This window comes from Ornithodoros turicata, chromosome 7 (genome assembly GCF_037126465.1).
Source record: "Ornithodoros turicata isolate Travis chromosome 7, ASM3712646v1, whole genome shotgun sequence".
NCBI lineage: Eukaryota > Metazoa > Arthropoda > Arachnida > Ixodida > Argasidae > Ornithodoros > Ornithodoros turicata.
The window spans coordinates 56,731,339-56,756,662 of NC_088207.1; the positions used below are offsets into that span (position 1 = coordinate 56,731,339).

At 44.0% G+C, this 25,324-nt stretch overlaps 1 protein-coding gene across 3 annotated transcripts in view; it reads left to right on the plus strand.

The window, feature by feature from the left end:
• LOC135401687 (glutathione-specific gamma-glutamylcyclotransferase 1-like) overlaps positions 1-24,375 on the plus strand; it is a 118,398-nt gene extending 94,023 nt beyond the window's left edge. Inside the window, exons 1-4 of one of the 3 annotated variants that reach the window (XR_010424885.1) lie at positions 8,334-9,023; positions 13,426-13,461; positions 21,389-22,020; positions 22,083-24,375. Coding sequence is in view for 2 of the 3 variants with exons in the window: in XM_064634207.1 (XP_064490277.1) it covers positions 8,880-9,023; positions 13,426-13,461; positions 21,389-21,934 (726 nt within the window). In the remaining variant the exon portion in view is untranslated. Of the gene's footprint in view, positions 1-8,333; positions 9,024-13,425; positions 13,462-21,388 lie in introns of those variants that run through there. The other 2 variants (XM_064634207.1, XM_064634208.1) reach the window with 2 other exon arrangements.
• Positions 24,376-25,324: the final 949 nt, after the last annotated feature.

Sequence of the window (25,324 nt, forward strand, 5' to 3'; positions counted from 1 at the left end):
GTTAGCATCGCGAAGCAACCAGTGCCGTACGAGCTCACGTCGAAACATGGAGCAAGGACAGCAGGGATGCCTGACTGGGAGGCACAAGCGTGAGCATGAGTCTTTCGCCAGCTTAGGGGATCCTTATTGGGGCGACATGAATCTGGAAAGTTTACTATAAAAAAAAAAGCAGAAAACGCATGGCAGAGCACAACCAGTGGTACAGGATACGAACTAGCCACCTCCCAGCCTTCATCGTGACCTTGAATCTCCACCAAGGACCAGACGCTGTATTCCTGTGACTATGCCGCTGGTCTGCGCGGGAATTTCAAAGAGAATCTGCTGTAACTGACTGGATCCTATAATGTGAGGGAGAATGGAGGATCGAGGTACGGTTTATGGGGGATACTCCAGACTCAAATGCGAACGTTGTCCCTTCTATGTTGTTCCAGCCTCAGAACATCAGTTCTTTCATGTATTTCTATAGAGCGTCGCTCATGATCTCAGTTGTCTCGCGACGTAAACTCTCAATTATTATTATTATTATTATTATTATTTCTATAGAGATTTTCGAAGGCACTGGCAATAAGGCCCTCAAAAGTTCCGGTTCGTAATTATACAAACGTTTTCCAGTTACGTCTCGGCTTCCTCGCACGGCCACACATCATTACCACAGAGGTCGCACTTCCCAGAACGGTGCTGTTCAAAACCAACGACGCGAGTTAATTGATATTCCGCCCACAAAGCGTATGAGTTACGCCCCTCCCCCGTTTTGACCTCGCTTAAAACAAAAAAAGCGCCTCACTCGTGTCAGTATTTACATGACAATACACCTCAACAACGAAAAGTTTCCACTCGTTCTATAGCTATACGACGCGTTATAAGATACAGTTTTCCTTTTGTCGCGTGGTTTCCGGGCTCGTGACGCGGTTCCTTGTTCGATAAGACTGCTGGCAAACGAGGACGCGGTTTCGGCGATTTTCTAACGTTTCGTTTCGTTACGGCACCTCTTTTGTGGTTGCCAGACAATGGTGGTCGAAAAGTCGCGTGTGTCGTCCGTGCCGGGACAGAAAGGCTAGGAAAGAGCAAGGGCAAAGGTGCGCGCGCGATGTCGTCTGCGAATGTGCTGTCGTCTGCTAGCACGTTAATTGGAAACACGGAAGTGTTGAACAGTGAAGGATTCTTGAGCCACAAAAGGATGTTCCATACGGGTGTAGGAAAAGTCGACCCCGGAAAAAATGTCCCCCGGAGAAATTGTCCCCGAAAGAAAAGTAGTTTTCGTCAAACGGCGCGTGCCCAGCTGTGGGTAGCCCCCCCTCAACCGCATGGTGAACTGTCAAAAACAAGCCTAAGCTAACCTAACCTCTGAAAACTAACCTAGGACCCGGTTCTAACCTAGGTTCCCACCGGGGACGTTTTCTCCGGGGACGTTTTTTCCGGGGACGATTTTTCCGGATCCCGTCTGACTACGTTAGGACAATATACGAGAGGGTGTACCTCAAAATAAAGTGATCGAAATCTCCGTTGCAAAATAAACCACCGTAAATAAATGTTATCTGACTCTAAAATGCACAGTCGTGCGAGGGAAAATGCAGACAGCGAACTTGGACTGACCTAGTAATAAACTAACCAACAGGTTGTTCCGTCGTGTCCGCCCTGCTAAGCATAACGACCGCTAAAATGTGCCATTCGTATAAGCTAAGGCGACTTGGACAGACATCGAAAACCCCTGAATTTGGGTGGTTGAATAGTGATGTCGGTCGTTTTGTCACCTGCTTTCTCCAACATTTTTCCTCTTTCAGAAACACCACCAACAACACCAACACCAACAACAAAAACCTTTTCTTTCTCTCATGCGCCGAGGCGTACTGTCATATAGCGTTGGCTTGTGTGCTGGCGTTTTAGCAGTCACTTTCAACATATGATGCCTGCACACCAAGTGCTGGAAGTGACATTGGCTACTTTCTCATGGCGCGTTGGCGACTCTTTCGGGTTTTGACCTGGCAACCCTGCTCGTTATTTGTTGCACGACACGCTGCAACCAAAGTATAGAAAAACATTATGAAGGCGCACTTCACTGTTCCGTTAAGATGAAATTAGACCAGTGTTCAACAGATTATGATCTTGGTTCTCTCGCGCTGTAAAAGCCCAGTTCGTTTGGCTGAAAAAAAAAGAAAAAAGAAATGAAACCAGAGATATACGTGGTATAACTAGAATGAAGTCTTGTTTTCGTCGCCGTTACATTGTCACGCGCGGTTTTCCGTCACAGTTATTGTTTCTTTTGCAGTTGTTTCCGCGGCATTGTCTTTTCCACCGGAAGGAAGTGGATTAATAAGCGCAACAACACGAACGCCTCAAGTGGCCGCAGAATGCCAGACTACATTGAGTTGTCGTCAAGCTTTTCTTCGGTGAACGGTAGTATGTTTTTTCTTTCTTTTTCTTTTTTTTCATCCTCATAAATGCTCCTACTGGTAGGTCCCGCCATCACACATTGTCACGTGACAGCCACAACTTGGCTTCACCTTAGGTAAATCTACTCCACGCAATATCGTTTATTACAAAGTGAGTCGTATATCGACTCAGTGACTCATCGACTCAGCGTCGTATATCGACGCTATATCGAGCAGTGACTGGATCAAAAGGACTCTTAGCTGTCATTCGAGTCAATCTTGAAAAAAAAGAAAAAGAAAAGAACTTTCTCAGTTCCACAAAATGTTGTGAGGCACAACCTGAACGAAAGCATTGGACTCCGAAACCGAAAGAAAACTTTTCTTCCCGCTGCGATATTTTTGGTTATGTTTCTCAGCATATCGCAATGAGGACTGAGACAAGAGATAAACTGATGTTCTGAGGCTGGAACAACATAGAGGGGACAGATACAAACAAAGCCTCAAATTGCCTAAGAAATCAACGATGAAAGATGAAAGTCACTGAAAAGGTTAGCCAGCTGTAGGGATCGAACCCACATCTTCTGGATTGCCGGTCCAGGGCTCTACCAATTGAGCTAAGCAATCCAGCGGCAATCCAGAAGATGTGGGTTCGATCCCTACAGCTGGCTAACCTTTTCAGTGACTTTCATTCTTTCATCGAGGACTGAGACATTTTGTTCCGGAGAGACGTTTTTTAGGGCGGTCCGCCCCCCCCTCTTCCCCTGCATTGACCAAGGTCCGCTCAACGCTTCATGCGTTGTTGTTCGTATAGTTGTGCTACATTGATAGTGATACGTTACTGATATCCATCTGCAATCCGGAATGTAACGGTAAATGGTCCGCGTAGCTGCACCGTGCGGCTGAACATACGGAAGCTGAGAACGCGAGGAATTCACGCGGGAGAACAACAGAAGCATTTCCTCGCCGCTTACACAGCTCCGTGGACCATGAAATTGAACGGAATGCTTCCAAATGGCCGTTGTTGCTACATATAGGCCCACATTTACTGGCGGCGCAGAAAAGGGCAAGGACGCCGCCGCGTGTTCTGAACGTTGCAGTTAAAAGCTAACCCAGTATAACCCAGTATAAATCCCATCCGTCGGAAAAGAGGTGTATATATACGAACATGCTGAAATTTGCGACGATCTCAAAACATAAAAAAACGAGCCAACAGCGACTTCTGTCGGACGGAGACAGCCAAGACGTTTGCGGCACTCTTGGGTAAGTTACTTCTAAAGAGTAACTGAGTTACAGTTATAGTTACTGCCTTGGTTAAGTAACTAAGTTACAGTTACATAGTTAGTTTCTTGGTCAAGTAACCACTTACAGTTACAGTGACTGAAAGAAAGTAACTTAGTTACATTACAGTTACTTTTTATAAAAACGACCATGAGAGGGTGATACAATCGTTAAAAACGTGCATTTATTTACATTTACTTAAGTGCGATAAAAAGTATTATTGCACTTAACACGAAGCTGTATAAGTCAATATGTGGCTCTCCCACAGGGAAAAATACGACGTGTGTACGTACGTAAAAAAAGGATCGACATTCATTCGAGTAACTAGTTACATTTTGCAGTTACATTCACAGAAATAGTAACTAGTTACAGTTAAAAGCTACTTTTCTGGAAATGTAACTAGTTACTGTAACTAGTTAACCCCAAAAGTAACTAGTTACAGTTACAAGTTAAAAGTAACTTACTTACTACCCAAGACTGCTTTGCGGTAACGATGATGTTCAACATCGGAGGTAGCGAATTTTTCGGAAAGTCTCAGTTTAGCGCGGCCACCCGCTTTTTCCTTGCGTCCGCAAAGCATTTTGTCGTACGCAGTGCTAAAACTCTCTACTATTAATAGTGAGTTTTAGTATAGCGTACGCTGTCGCCTTTGCGTACGTAAGGGATAGCGTGGTGGCTGTGCGCAATGCGCAAAGCTCTGTTTCTGTCTTGCACGTGCGCAGAACTCACTATTTTTAAAATCGCACGATATTATACAGTGTCCCTCACACTTGGAAGCAGCAGCCCTCTTTGTCAGTTATATCATGTCTGAGCTATAATTAGACCCTGATGTTTTAGGGTTAAACCCGATTTTTCCCCGAATTTGCACCCCGAATTCAGGTTCACCTGTCTAGGGTTAAACCCGATTTCTACCTGCAAAACTGCACCTAGGCTAGGCACCTCAAGGCATCGACATACTAGTTTCTCACAAAATATGCGACTGCCCCTTACTTCTGGCACTCTGGATAAACGGTACAGGGAACGTTTATTCTACAATAATGCCCGATTTCTCCCCGAACTCAGTCTGATGGTAATTTTTTTGCCCGAAATTGCTTGAATTTTCGACATCAATTTAATGACCCGATTTCTAGCCCCCGAACTTGGAAAAATATAAAACCCGAAAACTTCAGGGTCTAGCTATAATCCTTACAGGTTTATCTCGCAGTTCTCAAGTTGTCGAAACGTTAGGAAATGGAATAATGAAAATAATAATAAAAACATTCGTACATTAACTGAGCATAGTATGACACGGAATGGACTCTGGTAGCCGTTGTTCTTTATTGGGCGAGCCGATGACGCCGTCTTTGATTATGGGAAAGACTCCGGCGAGGCGTTCTTCAGGGAAGTCTCACCGGGGATTTCCCTACCGCCGCCGCGTCGGTCGCCCCGTATCTAAACAGCGTGAGCACGTGACATACTTTCTATACAGCGAACCACGGGGACGTATATTCACGCGATAAATACCGCGCCCGCTTGGCTTCGATCGATGATCGAACCAATGCTGTTGTAGTTCTCAGTAAATACGCGGATTACCAATAAAAAGGAACGATATTACGTTGTATGAACGAACAAAAAAGTGTTTTGGTGATACCTCGCCTACACACTAAGAAAAAAAAAAAAAAAGAGTAAAACGGAGAGTAATTGCATGTTTCTACTCCCCTAGTCTGCAATTACTCCCCATTTTAGTCCCCTAACCCGATATTTAGTCCCGACATTTACTCCCCAGGACTGCAAATTGTCGCGAATGGTCTCCTGAATGCAACAGTCTACGTAAATTTGTGCCCTTGGTCAATTTGAAGGGCACAAGGCTATATAACTCAGCCAACGTAGCAATTTTCCAGCTACACAGAGTAAGAAACAGTTAGCGCATCTTTCTTCGCAAATTGTGCCCTATGTATGGCGCAAGATTTTATATCACTCGATACATCACGGTTGACAGTTTGCTTCAAAGTATTTTCATGCATGCGCACGAATTATGTACTTGGGACTCTTACAACAGCGCGTGAAATGCAGTCTCCACTCTGTGGCATTCATGTACTCCCGTGCATTTACTCCCGAAAGGGACTATTTTTTGTGGCAATGCATTTAGTCCCCAAAAGGAGTAAAAGTACTCCGTTTTTTCTTAGAGTGTATACATACGGAGTCCGAAGCGGGTGATTATTATTACAGTCAAACTCCTTTATAGCGAACACCTTTTTAACGAAAATACCACTACAGCAAATTTTTTTTGCGGTCCCGCTGGAGCCTATAGGTCCAATAATGGACGTCCTTTTTAACGAAAATACCTTTACTGCGATTTTTTTTTTTTGCTGTCCCCTGAGCTTCGTTGTAAAGGAGTTTGACTGTATTTTTTTTTTTTTTTTTTTTGATTCCATGATAGCACAGCGAAACAACCTTCGCTATAAGCGTGGGTAGGGATACTGGCCAGATGGAGCGACGACAGTATGGAGTTTAGTATGCGTTTAGTTTTATGGAAGGGGCTTTAGTATGCGTCCTCAGCCGACTTCCAGCGCAGGGATGGGCATAAATACATTTTCTGAGTATTTAAATGTAAATACAAAATACTTTGTTGAAAGGGGTATTTAAATACTCTTCATAAATACTTTTCAACATGAGTATCTAAATACAAAATATAAATACAGTATTTAAATACCGTAACTACTATTATAAATACTGTGAGGAAAATGACATCTGGAATTACAGAATTTTACAGAATTTTGCCGTATACAATCGAATTCGCTAAGAAGAAAAGCATCTCCTCAGGTGCCCATGCAAAAATGCTTGTATTAAATTTGACGAAGATGCTTTGTACAGCGAGGTAGGTAGCCGCGGCAACAGTGAGAAACTTGTCATCTAAAATGGTTTGTTGCATGCGCATGCTAGCGCAAACACGGCATAACTGCGCCCCAAACTCACCCTTCTTCCCGAAAGGTAAAATGCAAGGCAACTTAAGAGTCAGTATATACTGTATTTAGGAGTATTTATAAAGCATTTACAAGAATAAATACCCTAAAATTGGTATTTAAATATAATTATAAATACATTTTGCGAGTCTGTATTTAAATACAGAATATAAATATACATGTATTTATATTTTAAATAGTATTTTAATTACAATGTATTTAAATACTGCCCATCCCTGCTTCCAGGGGAACTAAAAAGTGTTCCGGAAAACTGGGACAGCACAGAAGATGGTAGCTCACTCGAACCCCCCCACACGCCACTAACGAACGAACCAAATTCCTAAGTATCCTCCGAATCGTACTTGACGCATAACGATGCATTCCCGCACGGCTTCTCACGATGTCAACATTTCCCCCTTTCTCCGTCGAGGGCGATGACCAGACAGGACGCGCAATATGTGCAACCTGGATAGAAATATGGGAGCGCAATCTGCGCGCTGAAACAATGCGAGAGAGATAAAAAAAAAAAAAAATCCAGGATAATGGTGTTCCGCACATGCGGAAGGCAAAAGTACGCGCTTATATGTCTTTCGAGATTTTTATTTCGGTAGTGACCACCGTTTCGTGACCGTAAGGTTTCCCGCGTCTACGTTTTTCTGGTAAACGCACATAACAGATCATGCGCAGCTACATAAAATAAAATAAAACAATAAAGAGGAATAAGACGCTAATGGAAGGATCGATTCCGTAAAAGCAAAAATCGTGACTGCGCGGCAAGGCTTCATAAGCGAAATCCATCCAGGATGTTCTCCTTACGGGATATATACACAATACAAAAACTGGGGAGAAAACAAAATATAGTAAAACGTCGTAAAAATGCGCGAGCGAAGATATGCTAAGTGTTTCACGATACAGCGGACCATTTTCGAGATTGAATATCGTGTGTGTTATATTTTCGGGGATCGCCCAACAATCAAATAAAATGTCTCTCCTTTTAATTATTTTTCTTCTCACACAGAGTCTTGTCACTCAACAAAGCGTGACAAATGCGTTAATGAAGAAGATATTTGAAACATGTAGAGAGAATGAACTTATTCCATCTGAGTGCCACGAGATTATTTTCTCTCTAATCGATGTACTTCTTTTTCTTCTTTTGTTTTTTTTTTTCTTCTTCTTTTCGCATAGCTGGAAATTTGACTATTTCACCTAAAATTACAGATAAAGTAAGAGTTGTATAGTTGCAATTCTCCGATGAACGTCTCCGTGTGAATTTCAACAGTGTGGTTAATGCTACAGACAGGGAATGTGTTTATTATAAAAGAAGTACGGTTGGCCAGAATGCGTGTCGGTTTGGAATGCTTAAAAGAAGAAGAAGAAGCACATTGCGACTGCCCCTTCTTCTTCTCGGCGTAAATGCGAAATTAAAATTTGCCAATATATTACAAAAGTCAACGTATCATTAAACCTTAGCTGCACATTGCTATCCACAGAAATAATGAAAATGGAAAAGCTCGAAGAAAGCGTTCTACTCAGCGGAAAACCGACCTTTAGTAATAGCTGACTCCAAGAACATTTGTCAGGTTGATCAACGCCACGAATACTTTCGCAAAAAGCTCGGCAAAATGTTCATAACCTACGCTTCTTTAGCCGTTGAGTGAGCCTTTACCGGAGATCGCTCTGGTCTTCCTGCGATCTAATGTTCGCCCTTCGTGAGAGAAGAAGAAAAAGTGTTCCCTTGAGAACAAAAACAAAAACAAAATCATGCCGTTCCACTAGCGCAGCGCAAGAATCCCAGCTCGCTCACTGAACCAGCGAAGGTGGACCGAGGCAAACAGGCACAGCGGCCACCGTCTCGCGTTGATGTTGTTGTGAAACGACTGTCGGTGCCTCAAGGTGCGAACGGAAACGGCAAATGCGCTCAATTTTGTGACGCTCGAAAACCCCCTCGTGCGCAAATGTGCGCAAAGGTGCAATCAGCCGGCGACCTTGCGTCATCGTTCTGGCGGCGCACACGTGAGTTGCCCACGTGGTCGGAATCCAGTCACGTCATTGGCCGGAAACGGAGCGCCGCTTCACGGCGACCGCGTCAACTGTCGTCTGCTTGCATGTAGATCCAGCGGCACCCGGGTTCCTCCCACGATTCGTGGCCGATTTTGGCGTTCAGAATTCGCGATTTTTTGCCTCAAACTTGGTGGAAACTGCACCTTAACTACGCGTGAGTTTATTTTGCACCTCCGTAGCTTTGAGACGTTCAAAAGATACAACTGTTAACTTCGAAAGATAAGCAACGATGAGCGGCATATGGGTTTTCGGCTATGGGTCTCTGGTGTGGAACCCGGGCTTCGACTTCGTTCAAAGCCAGATTGGATTCATCCGAGGCTACGAGAGGAGGTTCTGGCAAGGCAACGACAAACACCGGGGGACACCGGACAAGGTGAGAGAGCACAATCATCCAGCCTCTGAAACCGTGTTGATATGAAATGTCAAGCGTGGCGCTCAAGGCGGAAGTTCCCCTGCCGCATCTAATGTTATGCGAGTGCTGGTTTCAGTTCTCGGAGATCATCCGTTCGGTGCTTTGCTCGTGTTAAGACTCATTGCGGTAGCGTTGAATAAAAAAATAAAAAATAGGTCGAGGGGGGGGGGGGGTTAAACTTAACCGCTACCAGGACGGGGCGCATTGATTGTACGATACATAAAGTGCGACATTATTCGGCGCTAGTTTGAAAAACTTACTCGACATAGTGATTTATACGTCGTATAATGCCAGTGAAATTTGCAAAAAAGAAAGAAAGAAAGGAAAGTCAGGTCTGACCACAAGAAAATGCTTTCAAGGTCATAAAAAGCGTGAGATCAATAGAACACAAGGAAACAAGCCTCGCATCAAAGTTGGTTAAATTCGGTCGTTATATGCGATGATCACTTCTGCAAGGGCGGGGTAATGTTGCGGAACATCGAAATGATCTTCTGGCGATCTTCTTATACCTTATTGAGTGAAGTTTTCAAGGTGAACGTCAATATAGCCGCTAAAAATCACGACCGGCGAAATCTTCAACATTAGCGCTCCAGCTGTTTGCGCTCTGTTAATAGGATTTCGTACGCGTACACTTTAACCATATATCTTTTTCGCCCATTTACCGTCGTTGAGCTAGAAGTAATTACGAAACACCTGGAATTTATTTCGTGCTCACGTAATTGACATATCCACGTGTCAAATCATGCCCGCTCCCACAACTGTTTGTACCGAGAAGACTGTGGTGCAAAGTTAGAGTTGGATGTTAGGTATCACACTCAGCACATGCTGTAGTTGTGATGTAATGTGTAATGTGCTCGTAATGTGCAGGGGTTTCCATAGTAAAGTACGGCATATATTTCTTCCGCTGCGTAATAAAAATACTGCTGGCACGGAAAAGCTGGAAAGTATGGAGTGTACAAAAAGAATCTAAAAAGATGCTGGGTTTCCAAGATTTGTTTCAGTGAAGTGCGAAGAATGTCGAACTGCCGAAGTGGATAATTAAAAAATAAATGAACGCGGCCCCCGCCCAGCATGCCCGTCGTATTTTTTTGTTACTAATCGATTTTTTGTTACTAATGTACTCTGAAGGATGCCTGAAGACGTGTATTTATCTCACGTGTAAAGGGTTCGATCAAAGGAAAATATTTCCCCCATCCCCCTTACGACTCGATTAACTGAGCGACAGCTGCCAAGGCCACAGTACACAGCGTTCTCCTTGCAATGGCTTTGTCAAGGTTCCCCTTGACTGCACCAAGGAAAGCAAACACGGAAAATGTGTACACCAGAGGCTGTTGAACTTCACCGCTTTTAGGTAAACAGCGAGGCTGTACATAAAGCATCTTTGCTAATATGGAAGTAAACATATTCTTATAAGTGTAGCTTTGACGAAACTATAAGACCAGCTCGTTTTTGCCATTTTCTGATGCTGCAGGTAGTTTATTTGCTGAGTTGGAAACGTGGAGTCTTCTTTCTGTGCCTTATAATGGCATACAAATACAAAGGTGCTCATAAAACGTAATATATACGGCGTTGATTGATTGACTGATTGATTGTTTTCCTTATCATTTAGAGAATTTTTATTTAAAAAAGCTGCGAGGATATAGCGTAGATGTCGCTTTTGCAATTGAGTGATTTCGGCCAGGTGAACATCCTCAAGAAGACTAATTACCTAAAATTAATTAATTAACTCTTTAATTAGGGCAATTTGGGCAAAAAGTGAGACAGCAGAGTGGGAGGCAATCCTCGTTGAAAGTCGAGCCAAAATCCAGATCTTTTAAAAATCCTGAAACAAGCGTGTGTGGGAGGTATCCAGGGAGGCAATATCGGTTATTGCGTTTCAGATAACACGATAACCGGATAGGAAAATAATTAGCCGTACGATCCTATACGTTCGCTGCATGTTGTCAAGATATATACGCTGTGGGGCTTCGAACAACAAAGGCTACCTGGTGCTTATTCATTGCAGCTTCGTTAGTGGCAAAGGGCCAATGGCAGCCCAAACGGGGGCATGACCCAGTTGGCACGCGGTGACAGGGGTTGACCTTCTATCTCAGCAGATATTTCTGTATGTATTCCTCATTTGCATGGAGACCATCGTGTGCCGGCGGGACAACCTTGAATGAATACCTCGGAGGTTTTCGTGCACGTATATATATATATATATATATATATGCAGCGCCAGCTACCACGGTTAGCAACCCTGTGGACTTCACCTGTTGACGCAGGCACGTATAGGTTAAGGGTTAGACGTACCGCATTTTTTACGAGTGTAAGAAATGTGTATAATGCCCCTGTTACGACAGACGTCGAAACTTCCGGGAGTGACGTTTGGAACGTTTAAACGTCAAGTGGAAAGTTTGAAGTTTCGTTTGCACGAGGATCTGCAAATTCAGCGACATTATATCGTTCGAAGAATAAGTGTTTGGTACTTCGTGGATATTTACACTCCTAAGCGCCACCCTCAATTGCCCCAAGCTTTTCTCTCTTTTATATTAGGGCACTACCTCCCCCCCCCTCCATTTTTTTTTTCAATTGGGGGATTGTCAACGAGTGTTATTCATTGTAACCGAAATCATAAATTTTACGGCTACACTCTTAAAAATGAACTTCACCTCATAGCACGCTCCTAGCCAACCATTATCTCGAATGATATCGTTATCTGCCCTGATTTGTTGAAAACGGGGGGCGTACGCCATTTCTGTGACACTTATGCTGTTCATAATTGTCACAGAAAAGGCGTACGCCCCGTGATTTCAACAAATCGGGGCAGATAACGATATCATTCGAGATAATGGTTGGCTAGGAGCGTGCTATGAGGTGAAGTTCATTTTTAAGAGTGTACGAGAAAACAGCAATGGTACGAAGCAGATATCTTCTGAGCATGCCCCATATGCCACAACTATAACACCTGCTTGAAGGTCCTCGAACACCTGCCAAAAAGTAAAAAAAAAAAAAAAAAGGAAAGGCCAGAAGTCACACAGACAAAAGAGGCGAGAGAATTGACCTACCTGACGAAGATATCGGGAGTATAATGCGGCTGTGCACATCAGAGTTAGTTGTGTGGATAGCCCGACGGGATATAGGTTCGACTATATATACTTGTTTCTCTGCTTTTGCGCAAGCACAACCATTGATTTTAGGAAGTTTTCCCAAAGCACTTCGGCTCCCCCTCGCTCAGTGTATACCTCCCAGTGTAAGAAAATCCACACTTTATTCGAGACATTGCGGAAAATACAAAATGCGTAAAATACCTTTTCTCGGAATTTCACGTTTTGTAAATCTGATACGTCCCACATGCAGCAATTCAGGTGAGGACTCTGCAAGTCGTGGTGCATGCTTACCGTATACCTGCCTTGGCAGATTGATTGATTGGTTGGTTGATTATTTAAAAGAAAACCAGGGAGAAATTGAACTTGTCTCCCCGACTAGTTCTGCTACTCCCAAAACAAAACAACAAACAAAAGTACATTCCTTATCCCCAACAATCAGTTACAACGCACCCGAATGTGTGATATCTCATTTGCGTGTGTCATGTGTGTGTGTGTGTGTGTATGCCTCATCTTTTTCATCGTCATCCCACTCATATTTTAACCCACATGCACTGAGGATATGGTACCGCAATTGTTTGCGGTGAATCGCCTCATCCTATCGTCACTCATGTAGTTGTTGTTGATGATGATGATGATTGAAAGAAAAAAATGGGGATGGAGTTGTTGTTGTTGTTGCTCGAGATTCCCTTCGTGTTTCGGTTTCTTCGTCATAGAGGGATTAGGTTCCTTGGGTACATAGAACCCTTACACTACCCGTGTAGATTGCAATAACAGAACACCTTCCGAAAAATACGGGGCTCACATCCGAGCTGTCTACATTTTACTGATAAATTTCATCCGGTGGTGCTGCCTACGTCAACGGAAGAATATTGCCCTGAGTGAGTGTATTACTTTCGAGCAAATAAATGATCTCGTACTTTATCTCCGTCAGTGATTCCTCTCTTGTTTCGTCCTTTCCCACTGTCTGCTTCTCTATACGCCAGTTTTCTTATTATTATTATTTTTACCGCGTCTTTACTGGATAGCGAGCATGACGTATATGGCCTTCATTGGAAACAATGATCCCATTTTTCACCCGGAATGCCTTGTCCGAACGCGGACAGGTAATTTCTACGATTCACTCGCAAGTAACAAAGGGTGGTTAGAGAGTTTTGTCTCTCTTTTTTTAGTGCTTATACTCGATGTTGGTTGTCGTGTTTATGTTCCGCACGAAAGTACAGAACGTGCGAAGCGTTTTCTCCGTGGTTTCTAAGACTTTTTTTTTCTCCTTACAGCTGGGCCGAGTTGCTACCTTGGTTGAAAGCAAAGAAGTGAGTCAATAGTCTCTTTTTTTTTTTCTATTCGTAGGTGAAAAAAAAAAGCAGTTGTGGAATGAATGAATGAAACAAATACAATTCATTCGTGACAATTCGATACAGATGATTGATTGCTGATTGCGTGACATTCTACGGCGTGCCAGGGCTACGAGAGGAAGAGGAATATTGCTTTCCCCTATCCGCTTGAAGGGCGCTTCAGTCGCGAGCGGTGACATCGAAGCTCCCACTCATTCCTTATTGGCTCCCCAGAGCACGTGACCTCCCTCAAGGCCAGTGCGCGCGGAACGGTGCTCCGTGACGTCACTACACCGTTGGTATATAGTTTGTCGCATACGCGATGCTGTACATTGTTTGTGGAATCTCCAGCGAGGCGACCGCTTCGTCTGCAACAACATTTTACGTAATTATCATTACGTATCATTACGTAATTAAAGTTTTTTTTTTTTTTTTACAGTGTCACCAGACTCAGCGTGCGCATTATTTATTAGTGAGTTTTAGTGCATCGTACGCTATCGCCTTTGCGTACGTAAGGAATAGCGTGGTGGTTCTGCGCAGTGCGCGCAGCTCTCCACCAACGCTATCCCTTAGGTACGCAAAGGCGATTGCGTACGTTACACTAAAACTCTCTATCACTTGTACGTATCACATCATGGCAACCTGGTCCTTCCTATCCACAGGGGTGGCCTCCATTGTATTGCTCCATAGACGAAAGCGTGCTGGGCGGACGCAATGCATTCTGGACCGGTCCTGGTCGTGCGTCACACCATACGTCGCGCACACGTGACCGTAAAGATGGCCGCGCCCGTGATCGGAGGCAAATTCGTTTGCAAACAAAGCGTTTACAGTTGATGTGATCTACTTCAACTAGCGATAAATGGGTTTACCATTGGGTTTATGCCGACGGGAATATCTCGGCAACTGCTAGAACGACATGTAAACAAAGTCACGTGACCTGAAAATGACGTTTCCTGTGACGTGTGGCCAGGACAAGATGGCGGTTTTGCGAAAAGCACCCGCTTGAGTGTAGTTACAAAAATGGCGGATCCATGTCACCCGCTCCTATCTGATACGTAAATTTATTACTTCATTATCAACGCTGGACAGATGGATTTATGTCGAAGAAATAGAGTGTGGATAAGAGAGTGGTTTGATAATGATCCATCGCTTTTGCGTTCTATTTAAACGAAATTCGGAATAATATCTCCCTTCTTAATCATATACCTACTAGCAAGCCATAATCAGATCTACAGATGCACTTCTAAGCTTACCCTTTTTGATAAGAAAAAAACAAAACTGACTTCATTATACACACACGTTGTGCTGTCTCAAATCTGATAAAGGGCGCGAAAAAAAAAAAAAAAAAGATGTCCGCCGCAAAGAGTATGTCTCTGAGAGCGAGGCTATCGAACTCTCGACTGCCGGGCATCTCGGCGCATCTTTCCGGTAGAGAAAACAGTGAGGTCGTCGATGCGCGCGCTTTACTAACCATGCACTAAAAAAATAAATAAATAAAGATGTTTCCACGACCGAGCTTGATGCATGCTTGGCTCCCGCAAAGTGACTCGGGGGAAAAACGCTTCCTCTATGCAGTTTTACAAATGCCGGCTGCATTGCACGCGTACTGGTTTGCAAAGGAAGGAAGAGACGAAAAGTCACACTATATGATGACGAGGGAGAAGTATGTGTGTAAAGGGGAATTAATTTACTCTCCCTTTCTCTTTCCCTCTCTCTTTCTCGCTGCGATTAATATCGTTTGTGTTCCTCCTTGATGACTGTTGCGAAGAAAACGGGTTTTTCTCACCCAAGCGGAAATGAAAAGTGTGTAAGATGGGTTTGTCTTTGTGTAGAGGGCCAGGAAACACAGACCGCTGTAGGAATGGGTTGAAGGGGGCCTGCTTTTTTATTTCGTGGTACGTTAAAGGCCATTGGGCACTACATAACGGACGGCGGACACAGCACATATAAGAACACACTAGGTACATACTATATGGGTTAACATGGGTTATATAAATAAATTTTTACAAAGACACAAAAGGTACAGACTTCAGCTACACACTGTTCTTTCATTGTCCCCTATGATGAGTGCGGTGACTGTTTTTTTGAATTCTAATGGATCATGAAGCACTGCAATGTTACGAGGTAAATCATTCCAACATTTCCCTATGTAACAACCAAATGAGTTAAGGAAGAAATCATGGTGGCAATGTGTTAGTTCAACCTTGTAGTCATGATCCAGTCGTGCAGAGATAAACGCCGCATTTCTTAAAAAGTTTGTGCTTAAGATTGTGTTGTGGTAGACCTTATGAAAGAGACAGAGACTGGATACTTTCCTACGTAAATCTAATGTTGGGATATCAATAGACGACTTCATTGTTGTTATACTACTATATGGAGAAAAATTATTTAAAATGAATCGAACTGCGCGGTTCTGCACCGCCTCAACTGCACAAGAGAGGTTGGAGTGGTAAGGACTCCAGATCTTTTGGAAAGCGGAGGGGTTAACCTTTTCTCCGTGTAAGCAGCGTGAAAAATCTAAATGATTTCTGCTTTCGGGACTTTTAATTTGAGGCAGGATAATCGATTTAGATCGACCGCCGATTAGAGGATGTTCCTTGTAGCGTTTACCAAACATTCGCGGCCGGTTGGTTTGACTACGTATTAAGCTCTTTATTTCTTTTTTTTTTATAGACAGCCGCTCAATTAATTGATGAACGAAATAGCTCTCTGAGGAGGCCTTCACGAGGAATGTTAGCTTTCGTTCCCGAAGGCCATCCGCTCGTTCATGGTGGTTCCACTGCTCATGCTCAACGCTCCAGGGCTCCGCAACTTTTAATAAATTCGTCCTATCTAATTAATTGATTTTGAATACAAAAAAAATATATATATATTGGCGGCTACGATACGTGGCTGCCAATAACATTGACTTGTATTCATTTACGCTCCACCTTTTTTAAGATCTTCGTGTATGCTATAGCAAAGAATGGAGCAGAAGACAGCATTTTTTTTTAAATTCGTGTTAGCGTCGCGAAGCAACTGGTGCTATGAGCGGCATACAGACAAGGGCAGATGGAGAGAGGACAACAGGAAGGAGTGGGGGACAGGGGGGATTATTATGCGTCCTGGGCCGACTTCAGGGGGAACTGTGCCGACATTCGTCTGGAAAGCCTGTCGGAAAACCCAGGGAAAACCTCAGACCGCACAGTCGGTGCCCGGATTCAGACTGACGTCACCTCCCATAGTCTGGGCGTGGAAAGCGCTCATCCTAAACTACTGTGTGTGCCATGGGAGTTGGTATAGAAGACACTATATGCCTAGGGAGTGACCTTTTCGGGTTAAACCGGTTCTGGCCGGTTATCCCCCCCCCCCCCGAACTGACCTATCCGAGGACTTCGGGTTAAACCCGATTTCTCCCCGAATTCCACGCAGTCACTGTGACATCCTCAAGTGACGTTTCCATTGAAGACGAACAAAGGTCGCCACGTGTAACGCATGTAAGAATGGGTCGCTTACGTTCCCAGCAATACACCCATGAAGTCCCAAGCAGCACAACGTGTTGGCCCAATATTGGACCAATATTAGCAATATCGGCCCAATATTGGCCCAATCATGAACCAATATCGGGTCAACATGTTGTGCCGCTTGGGGTGTCCACGCTGTCTATGCTTCCGGGGATTACCACTGGAAGGTCACGATCCCGCAAAAAAGAGAAAAAAAAAGAGAGAGATTAGGAAAGGACTTGATAGACGAGAGGAAAAACAAAAACACCCGATAACACCCGAAGACACAATTTATCGCCCGATTTCTCCCCGAATTACAGATTGAAAAATAGCGCCCGATTTTTACTCCCCGAATCTGAAAAAGGCATTTAACCCGAAAAAAGTCACTCCCTATTAACATATACCTTAGCCATTACTTGAATGTACAGTGAACCCTCGTTATTATGACCATGGTCGTTCCCGAAAATGTTGGTCATAATGCGGAATTGTCATATTAACGGGGGGATTTGCAGAGGTTTCACAGCATTGTTCCCCAAGAGTATGGTCGTAAAGCGCGTATGTCAGATTATCGGGGGTCATATTAACGAGGGTTCACTGTATACCAGCCTAATAAACATATCCCTCCTCTAGAAACCCATATATATACGGTGCAATCTGCGGTGAGGTCAAGTACAGAGCAGGTCACGTCATCTGGGTGATAGACACAGGCAGCTTTTCTTCTTTCGTGACCCCTAAGAAGGGGAGAGTGACCAGAAAGGGAGCACCACATGGATGGCCCCACCTTTCTACGGGAGGGGGGTTTCCTCCTTTTAAACGGGGAAAATGGGAAAAAGAGCGAGAGGTCAATCGTTCCCCCCCCCCTCGTTTTAAAGTTCCCTTCACATGTGCCACCTGTCCCATACGAGACCAGATGGGACCACGTCGCCGCACGGTAGGGACCCTAGTTTAGTACGGACGTCTCTTTTAAACGAGTGGTGCGTGACTATAAGTGGCTTTCGTTGAACAGTGTAGCTTTAATATAGTGATTTTTTTTTCTTTTAGCGTAAAACGTTGGTGATAACGCGCTACACTCTAAGAAAAAAAGGAGTAAAACGGGGAGTAATTGCAGCTTCCACTCCCCTAGTCTGCAATTACTCCCCATTTTAGTCCCCTAACCCAACATTTAGTCCCGACATTTACTCCCCAGGACTGCAAATTGTCACTAAACTTCGCGAATGGTCTCCTGAATGCGACAGTCTACGTAAATATGTGGCCTTGGTCAATTTGAACGACATAAGGCTGTATAACTCAGACAACGTAGCAATTTTCCAGCCACACAGAGTAAGAAACAGTTAGCGTATCTTTCTTCGCAAATTGTGCCCTAGTATGGCGCAAGATTTTATATCACTCGATATATCACCGTTGACGGTTTGCTTCAAAGTATTTTCATGCATGCGCACCAATTATGTACCTGGGACTCTTACAACAGCGCGTGAAATGCGGTCTTCACTCTGTGACATTCATTTACTCCCGTGCATTTACTCCCGAAAGGGACTATTTTTTGTGGCAATGCAATTACTCCCCAAAAGGAGTAAAAGTACTCCTTTTTATCTTAGAGTGCAGCGGCAGGCAATAGCTCATCTCCTTAATTTCGAGGGTCCTGGACTTTGTCTGGGGGGGGGGCTCAATTTTTTGTTTTGAGTTTCCTCACTGCATGGTTCGGGGATGCCACGATGTTCCACCGTTAAGAATCCACCGTTTAAAATCCCAAATGTTCGAAATCCCAGCTTTCTAAATTAAAGCTTTAATGCGAAGAATGGCGGAATGATATATGTGTCGAACAGTACATATTACTGACAAACCTCGCAGTATTGCGTGATTTTGACGTCGGTAGAAATCATTGTCACGAATGAAAAACCAGGTTTTTGGCGACCGTTAGGCTTAGCATGGCGGTCCATAGAGCAGCAAACATTATTAGATTTAGGTTATAGGTTAGTTTTCAGAGGTTAGGTTAGTTTAGGTGTTTTTTTTTTAGGTGATTTAGGTGTTTATTCGATCTGTACGTGTAATGTACTGCATAAGGAGCAGCAGGAGCAAGGCGATCTTTGTTGAACAATAATGGTGAACAACAAAATTGGGGATCGAGAGGTTTACTACAAGACGATGTTGTCTCAAGGTGTTATACTGCACAATACAGGGTGTTATTTTTCATTAGTCGACGCAGATTTTTTAGCAAAAAAAAAGCTGGTGCCATCTTGGTGGGCGGATGACTACTGGACGACTAATGAGCTAAATTCATTAATTAACTTATTAATTTAGATGTGTTCCGGGAAATGCGAGGTAGCAGAATTGGGACCTGTCATTATTCAAATCCATCGTCCCCGTTAAACACCCTGAGAATTAAGGGAGCGCATACCTTGAGATATAAAAATTTTCGCTATGCAAATGAGCCGAAACCAGAACTATATATACGCACTTTTCCAGCGCAGAATCGACGCGACATCCACTGCTCACATGGACTGCCCGTCGCTCTTTCTAATTAGTCGTCCATTAGTAGCTAATTATAGTCGTCCAGTGGTTGCATACACTCCTACAGGACTGCATAACCCGCGTGCCATGGTGGCCTCAGAGCTGCTATCATTTTAACAAAAACTCTGTGTCGATAAAGAAAACAAAAAGACACCCTGGATATCTATCCTACATGTCCAACAAAATTAGGTTACCAAAGCGATAACAATTTTCTGCGAGAGAATGAAAAAAAACCGAAGCTGGGAAGACGATATTATATGCGCACATCACTTTTGATATTAGAGCGAACTCTAACCATTGGCCGCACGTTGAGTCTTGCAACCGCGCGAAAGGCACTCATCATTTCACATTGATGTTAGCTATACGCGGCGCACAGCTGTCCTAACTAGCATTGCAGCTTTTTCCCGGAAGACTAATTTAAAGGGACTCCACATTAGACGAATAAATGGCCAACATGTTCCAATAACCGGCGCCCGTACAGCAGCTGGCCACCATTCAGTGGAGCTCTATATACAATGAAGGAGCCGCTCCCAGCAAGCACTGCATGCTGCCGCGCCTTGCACTGTACAAGGAGTCTCTCTTAGGGAAAATGGAACATACGGATTGTACGGCCGGTTGGGGGCGCGACAGTTGCTTACACAGAGGTGGGTGCGAAGTGGAGTTCGTTGCCGACGCAGTCACGAAATCTGAACCTCGGTCTGGCGTAGAGACGCGGAGATGTCACGTCCGTTTGTTGGAAGGCTTGGCGTTGCAGACCATGTGTATCTTTCTCGTGAGATTGTTTGATTTTACTGCGCTAAGAACAACTATTATAACCAGTCTTGGGAAGGAACTGGGGTGCAAGTGTCTCGAACTGTAACTATATAATATACCGCTCTGAGTGAGAGTTGTCAGTTACGGCATATTTTTGTCATACACTCTTAAAAATGAACTTCACCACATAGCACGCTCCTAGCCAACCATCACCCCGAATGACAACGTTCTCGCTCTAGATTTGTTGAAAACGGGAGGAGGAGCCTATTTTGTGCCCATTATGCACGGCACAAAATAGGCTCCTCCTCCCGTTTTCAACAAATCAGGGGCGAGAACGTTGTCATTCGGGATGGTGGTTGGCTAGGAGCGTGCTATGTGGCGAAGTTCATTTCTAAGAGTGTATGTTTGCATACTCTTTCTCACCGTGAAGATGATGTTTGTGTAATTCTCCTAGTGAACGACTTTTCAGTGTCGGGGAAGGGATGTGTTTGAACTCAAGTGGTTGCTCTGACGATAACTTTGAGAAACAACGGGATGTCGAACACATGCCTTTGGATTTCCGGTCAAATATACACTCTTAAAAATGAACTTCGCCGCATAGCACGCTCCTAGTCAACCATAATCTCGAATGATATCGTTATCGGTCCTGATTTGTTGAAAACGCTAGGCGTACGCCTTTTTTTTGTGACAATTATGAACAGCATAAGTGTCACAAAAAAGGCTTTCGCCTCCCGTTTTCAACAAATCAGGGCAGATAACGATATCATTCGAGATTATGGTTGGCTAGGAACGTGCTATGCGGTGAAGTTCATTTTTAAGAGTGTACTATAGCATTATACCGCCTTCTCGTGAACACCGCCATTCTAAAAACGAAGCTCGCAACAGGTGTTGTGTTTGCTCTTCTGTGTGTTTCATTGTCTTTAATTGCTACTATGTATTAGAGACCTCAGCGAATGTTATGTCTCACGCACCAAGCGTCTGGAAGCACTGACGTCTCCATTTTTTGTTTCTATATATCTCTCTGTCTATGTTAGTGCTTTGCGCCCTTGGTGCCAAGTTTCTGCCCTATGCGTTAGTTCAGGAGAACGCTATATTATGTCACTATATTATTACATGACCGAATCAACGAGTAACTCGTTTTTGCATCGTTCTCGCACAACCAGGGCCAGGTATGGGGTCGAGCCTTCCAGCTCCGCAGCGACGAGTCAAGTCGAAGCACATCTCTCAACTACTTGGACCAACGAGAGTCTCATCTCGGCGGATACGCCACGCGGATCCTCACTTTCTATCCGCGAGACCCGCGACAAGAACCCATTCCAGTCCTGGTCTACGTAGCCCTGCCTTCGAGCTCCCTGTACTTGGGACCGGCTAGCGTCGCGAAGCTCGCGGACGAAATCATCGCCGCAAGTGGCCACTGCGGCCCCAATACGGAATACGTGCTCAAGCTGGCAGAATTCATGAAGACGGAAGTTCCCCACGTGTGGGACGACCATCTATTCTCTCTGGAGGCCTCGCTAAGGGTCAGGCTTAAGATGGACGGTGGAGAAGTGCCCGGACACTACAAACCGCCGTCCCCAGTGGCACTGGAAGAAGGTGGTGAAGACCAGTCCGTAGGTGACGGTGTCTTGGGTGCGAGGGAGGACGAAGCGTCCGGATCAGACTTCGCGTCGCAGGTTCCGTCCAGAAGGTTGCGCTGCTTGGATCTTTGACGTCCTGGTACAATTATGTACACGTCTGGAATTTGGGTGCTGTTCAGAGGCCACTGGCCTTGGCTTGGCTTGGCTTGGACGATGCGGCAAGTGCTGGGTTTCTAACCCTGGTCCGCTTTGATGACATAGTGGCTGCATTATGTTACAGGTGATGTGACCGCTGGTTTCATGGCACCGTAAAATCGCACGAAAGTTGGAGGAAGCTTTGTCGGTGATGTTTCTCTTCCACGTCGGTAGGAAAATATGGGCGTTGTTGCAGCGGTGCGGGGGTTTCGACACAATATCTGTGATATACACTCGAGGTTTGTGATAACACATACTTTTACAAACTTTATTGCGTGGAAGTCTCGCTTGTGTAACGCCTCATTGAACGCAAACTCAACGCAGATCTTTGCCATGCTGGTGTATTCTTTATAGTTTTACGGATCGAGTTTTATAGAACGATATTGAATTCCAACTGCTGCAACGTGTGAATCGTGTAACCCACTATGCAAGTGGCTCAATGTCTCGAGGCTGCTTTTTTTTTTTTTTTTTTTGCTCTCAATATTCCAAGAAAGCTCATTTAATCAAAAGCGATATATCGTGTATAGTTAACCGTCTGCACCACGCTAAAGTAGATAGGGTAGATGCGAAGGTATATAGTTGAAGGTAGAAACAACCGTGGTATATAGTTAGAAACGATGCACGTTTAAGAAATCTCGGATGCCTCTTTGTATGATACGAAGAAAATTTTATTGTCAGTTTAAAAAGATGCATGTAATCGCATTTCACTCTCATCGAGTATTAATATTCACACGCGTCTTTCGTGCTGAACGTATCAGCTGTTACGGTCAGTCACCGTGCCTTCAGATCTGTTTTCTATATACTGTGCGTATATCGTTTATTGCAAACTGCCAGAGAGGTATAGGTCGCATTTATTGTTGTAATGATGGTAACGATTCCTAGTGAGGTGCAATTTTACATTCGAATGATCTGTACAAATGCTACCCGTCTTAGTTTCTTAGAATCTCCACTTTTGGCGCTGTTGTACCACTCCAGGCAATGGTGGCCGGTGAACACATACAGTCAACCCTCGATTTATGAACCTTCGATTTATGAATTCCTTCGTTTTATGAACACTAGCACGAGGAACCAAACTTTTTACATGCATTTTTCCCTCGTTTTATGAACCTCGATATTCGAATAATGAACGGAATTTCTGGGAACCAACTAGGAGTTGCCCAGCGTTTTTGCCCTCAATTTATGAACGGATCGTTCCGAGGCCAACAAAAACCTTCAAAGGGATTATTCGTGGTCTTATGAATGACACCTGAACAGACAAAACGTTTTCGAGGTGTTGCACCCTCTGTTCTTAACCCCTCGAAATCCGGACAACAAATGGGTTTTTGCAGAAGTGTTCCTGACATCAATTGACACAGCGCAAGGCATGGTCCAAAGCAAAATTAAACTATTTAGTGTTGCATAATGAACAGAGTGTGAATGCGCCAACATCTGTGTTTTGTGAGACTGATACAGCAGAAGGCATGGTCCAAAGCAAAATTACACAATATATTGCATTATAAACACAATATCAACTCGGAAATACTGTTCCATTTGCTTGATAGTAACGGAACTTTCGATTTATGAATCCCTCGATTTATGAACAATTTTTCGGGGAACCGAGGGTGTTCATAAATCGAGGGTTGACTGTATATCCCCATCGACATGACATCAGCTTCCCACAGATTATGCCAACTGAGCCCATTCTGGCCATGCATAGATCATATTAAACGGGACGCAGCGGAGTCCGCTTTTAACGATCGCGCGCACGGCACTGTTGCAATGCTTATAGCATTCTGTTTGCAATAGCGTCTACAACGATTGTTGCTTAATTTCTGTATGTGGACAACCTTTTTTTTTACTCTTATTTTTTTTACACTGAAAGCTACGTATCTAAGAATGGTAGGTAGCTTTGTTACATTGAGCATCGTTATAAGCGGATTTCGCTGTGTTCGGTAACCTCGTATGATGAACACTCCCAAACCCAGAATGTAGAAAATGAACCCGAATGTATTGACCTTCTTTCTTTGACTTCCCCTATTTTTTTCTTCTTCTTTTGTTCTTTTTACATAGTAATCATTTTAAGCTTTCGTTGTGAATCCTGTCCTTTTCTCAATTTCTAACCGCGGATATCCCCAAGGTATACGAGTCTGGGTTGTCGTGTAGGGTAACAGCAAAAAGGAAACAGATGATTAAAATGGCACGAGGGGTATTTTGGGTGAGGGGGCTTCCTAACTTCACTGAATTGTCAATATCGAAGTTCCTACATGTGCAGCAATGCATTCCTGTGCCTAAACGATGAAGGTGACATGTACAGCCGAGTGATATGTATGTGCTGTACATGATTTTCGCTGAAGAATATTGCCACGCAAGATTCCTAATAAATATTTTTGCACTATTTATATTTTGTGATTGTACGTGTGCATTATGTTTTGTGTTTGGGATTGTATCGTTAACGCATATACTAAAGGATATATTTTTGGTTATACATAGAAGAAATTGCCGGCCAGAATTAGGAATATTCTGGAAAAGGGCTTTGTATACGGCTCCGGTTAGTGACTCTAGTACCAGACACGAGCAGGTATTTCTGTTGCCCCGTTCATCGAACTTATTAAGCTATCTTTAGATTCGACCGAAGTTTCTCTCGAAGGCGAAGAATATCACGCGAGAGAAAAAGGAGTATATGCCTAAGGTTCCGCGCGGTATATAGCACCCGAATACCAAGTCAGATTAACTATCTCGGATCAAATGGGCCGAAAAACAGCAAGGTTCAACTGTATAGCGAGGAGATACACTCTTAAAAATGAACTTCACCGCATAGCACGCTCCTAGCCAACCATTATCTCGAATGATATCGTTATCTGCCCTGATTTGTTGAAAACAGGGGGCGTACGCCTTTTCTGTGACAATTATGAACAGCATAAGTGTCACAGAAATGGCGTACGCCCCCCGTTTTCAACAAATCAGGGCAGATAACGATATCATTCGAGATAATGGTTGGCTAGGAGCGTGCTATGCGGTGAAGTTCATTTTTAAGAGTGTATGTGGGCCACATTATCGTCGTTGCACCCAATATGTCTGCCGTAAAAGATTACTGAGGAAGTCCGACAAAACCGGCGGAATGATACGGTATCTTGATTCAAGATTGTTTTATTGATCACCGTAATCGCTGCAGTGCCATTCACTATACAGCTACAGGTGCAGGAGCCAGAGGTATGTGATAGAGTAATACCCAGGTCACGCACATAACATCCTTTGTTGGTGTATCCTATAGGCCGAGAATACTGTACAGTAAACTTGGGCAGTCACGGAATAAGCCTGAGCTTGAAATTGTCCGTAATGTGTCATAAA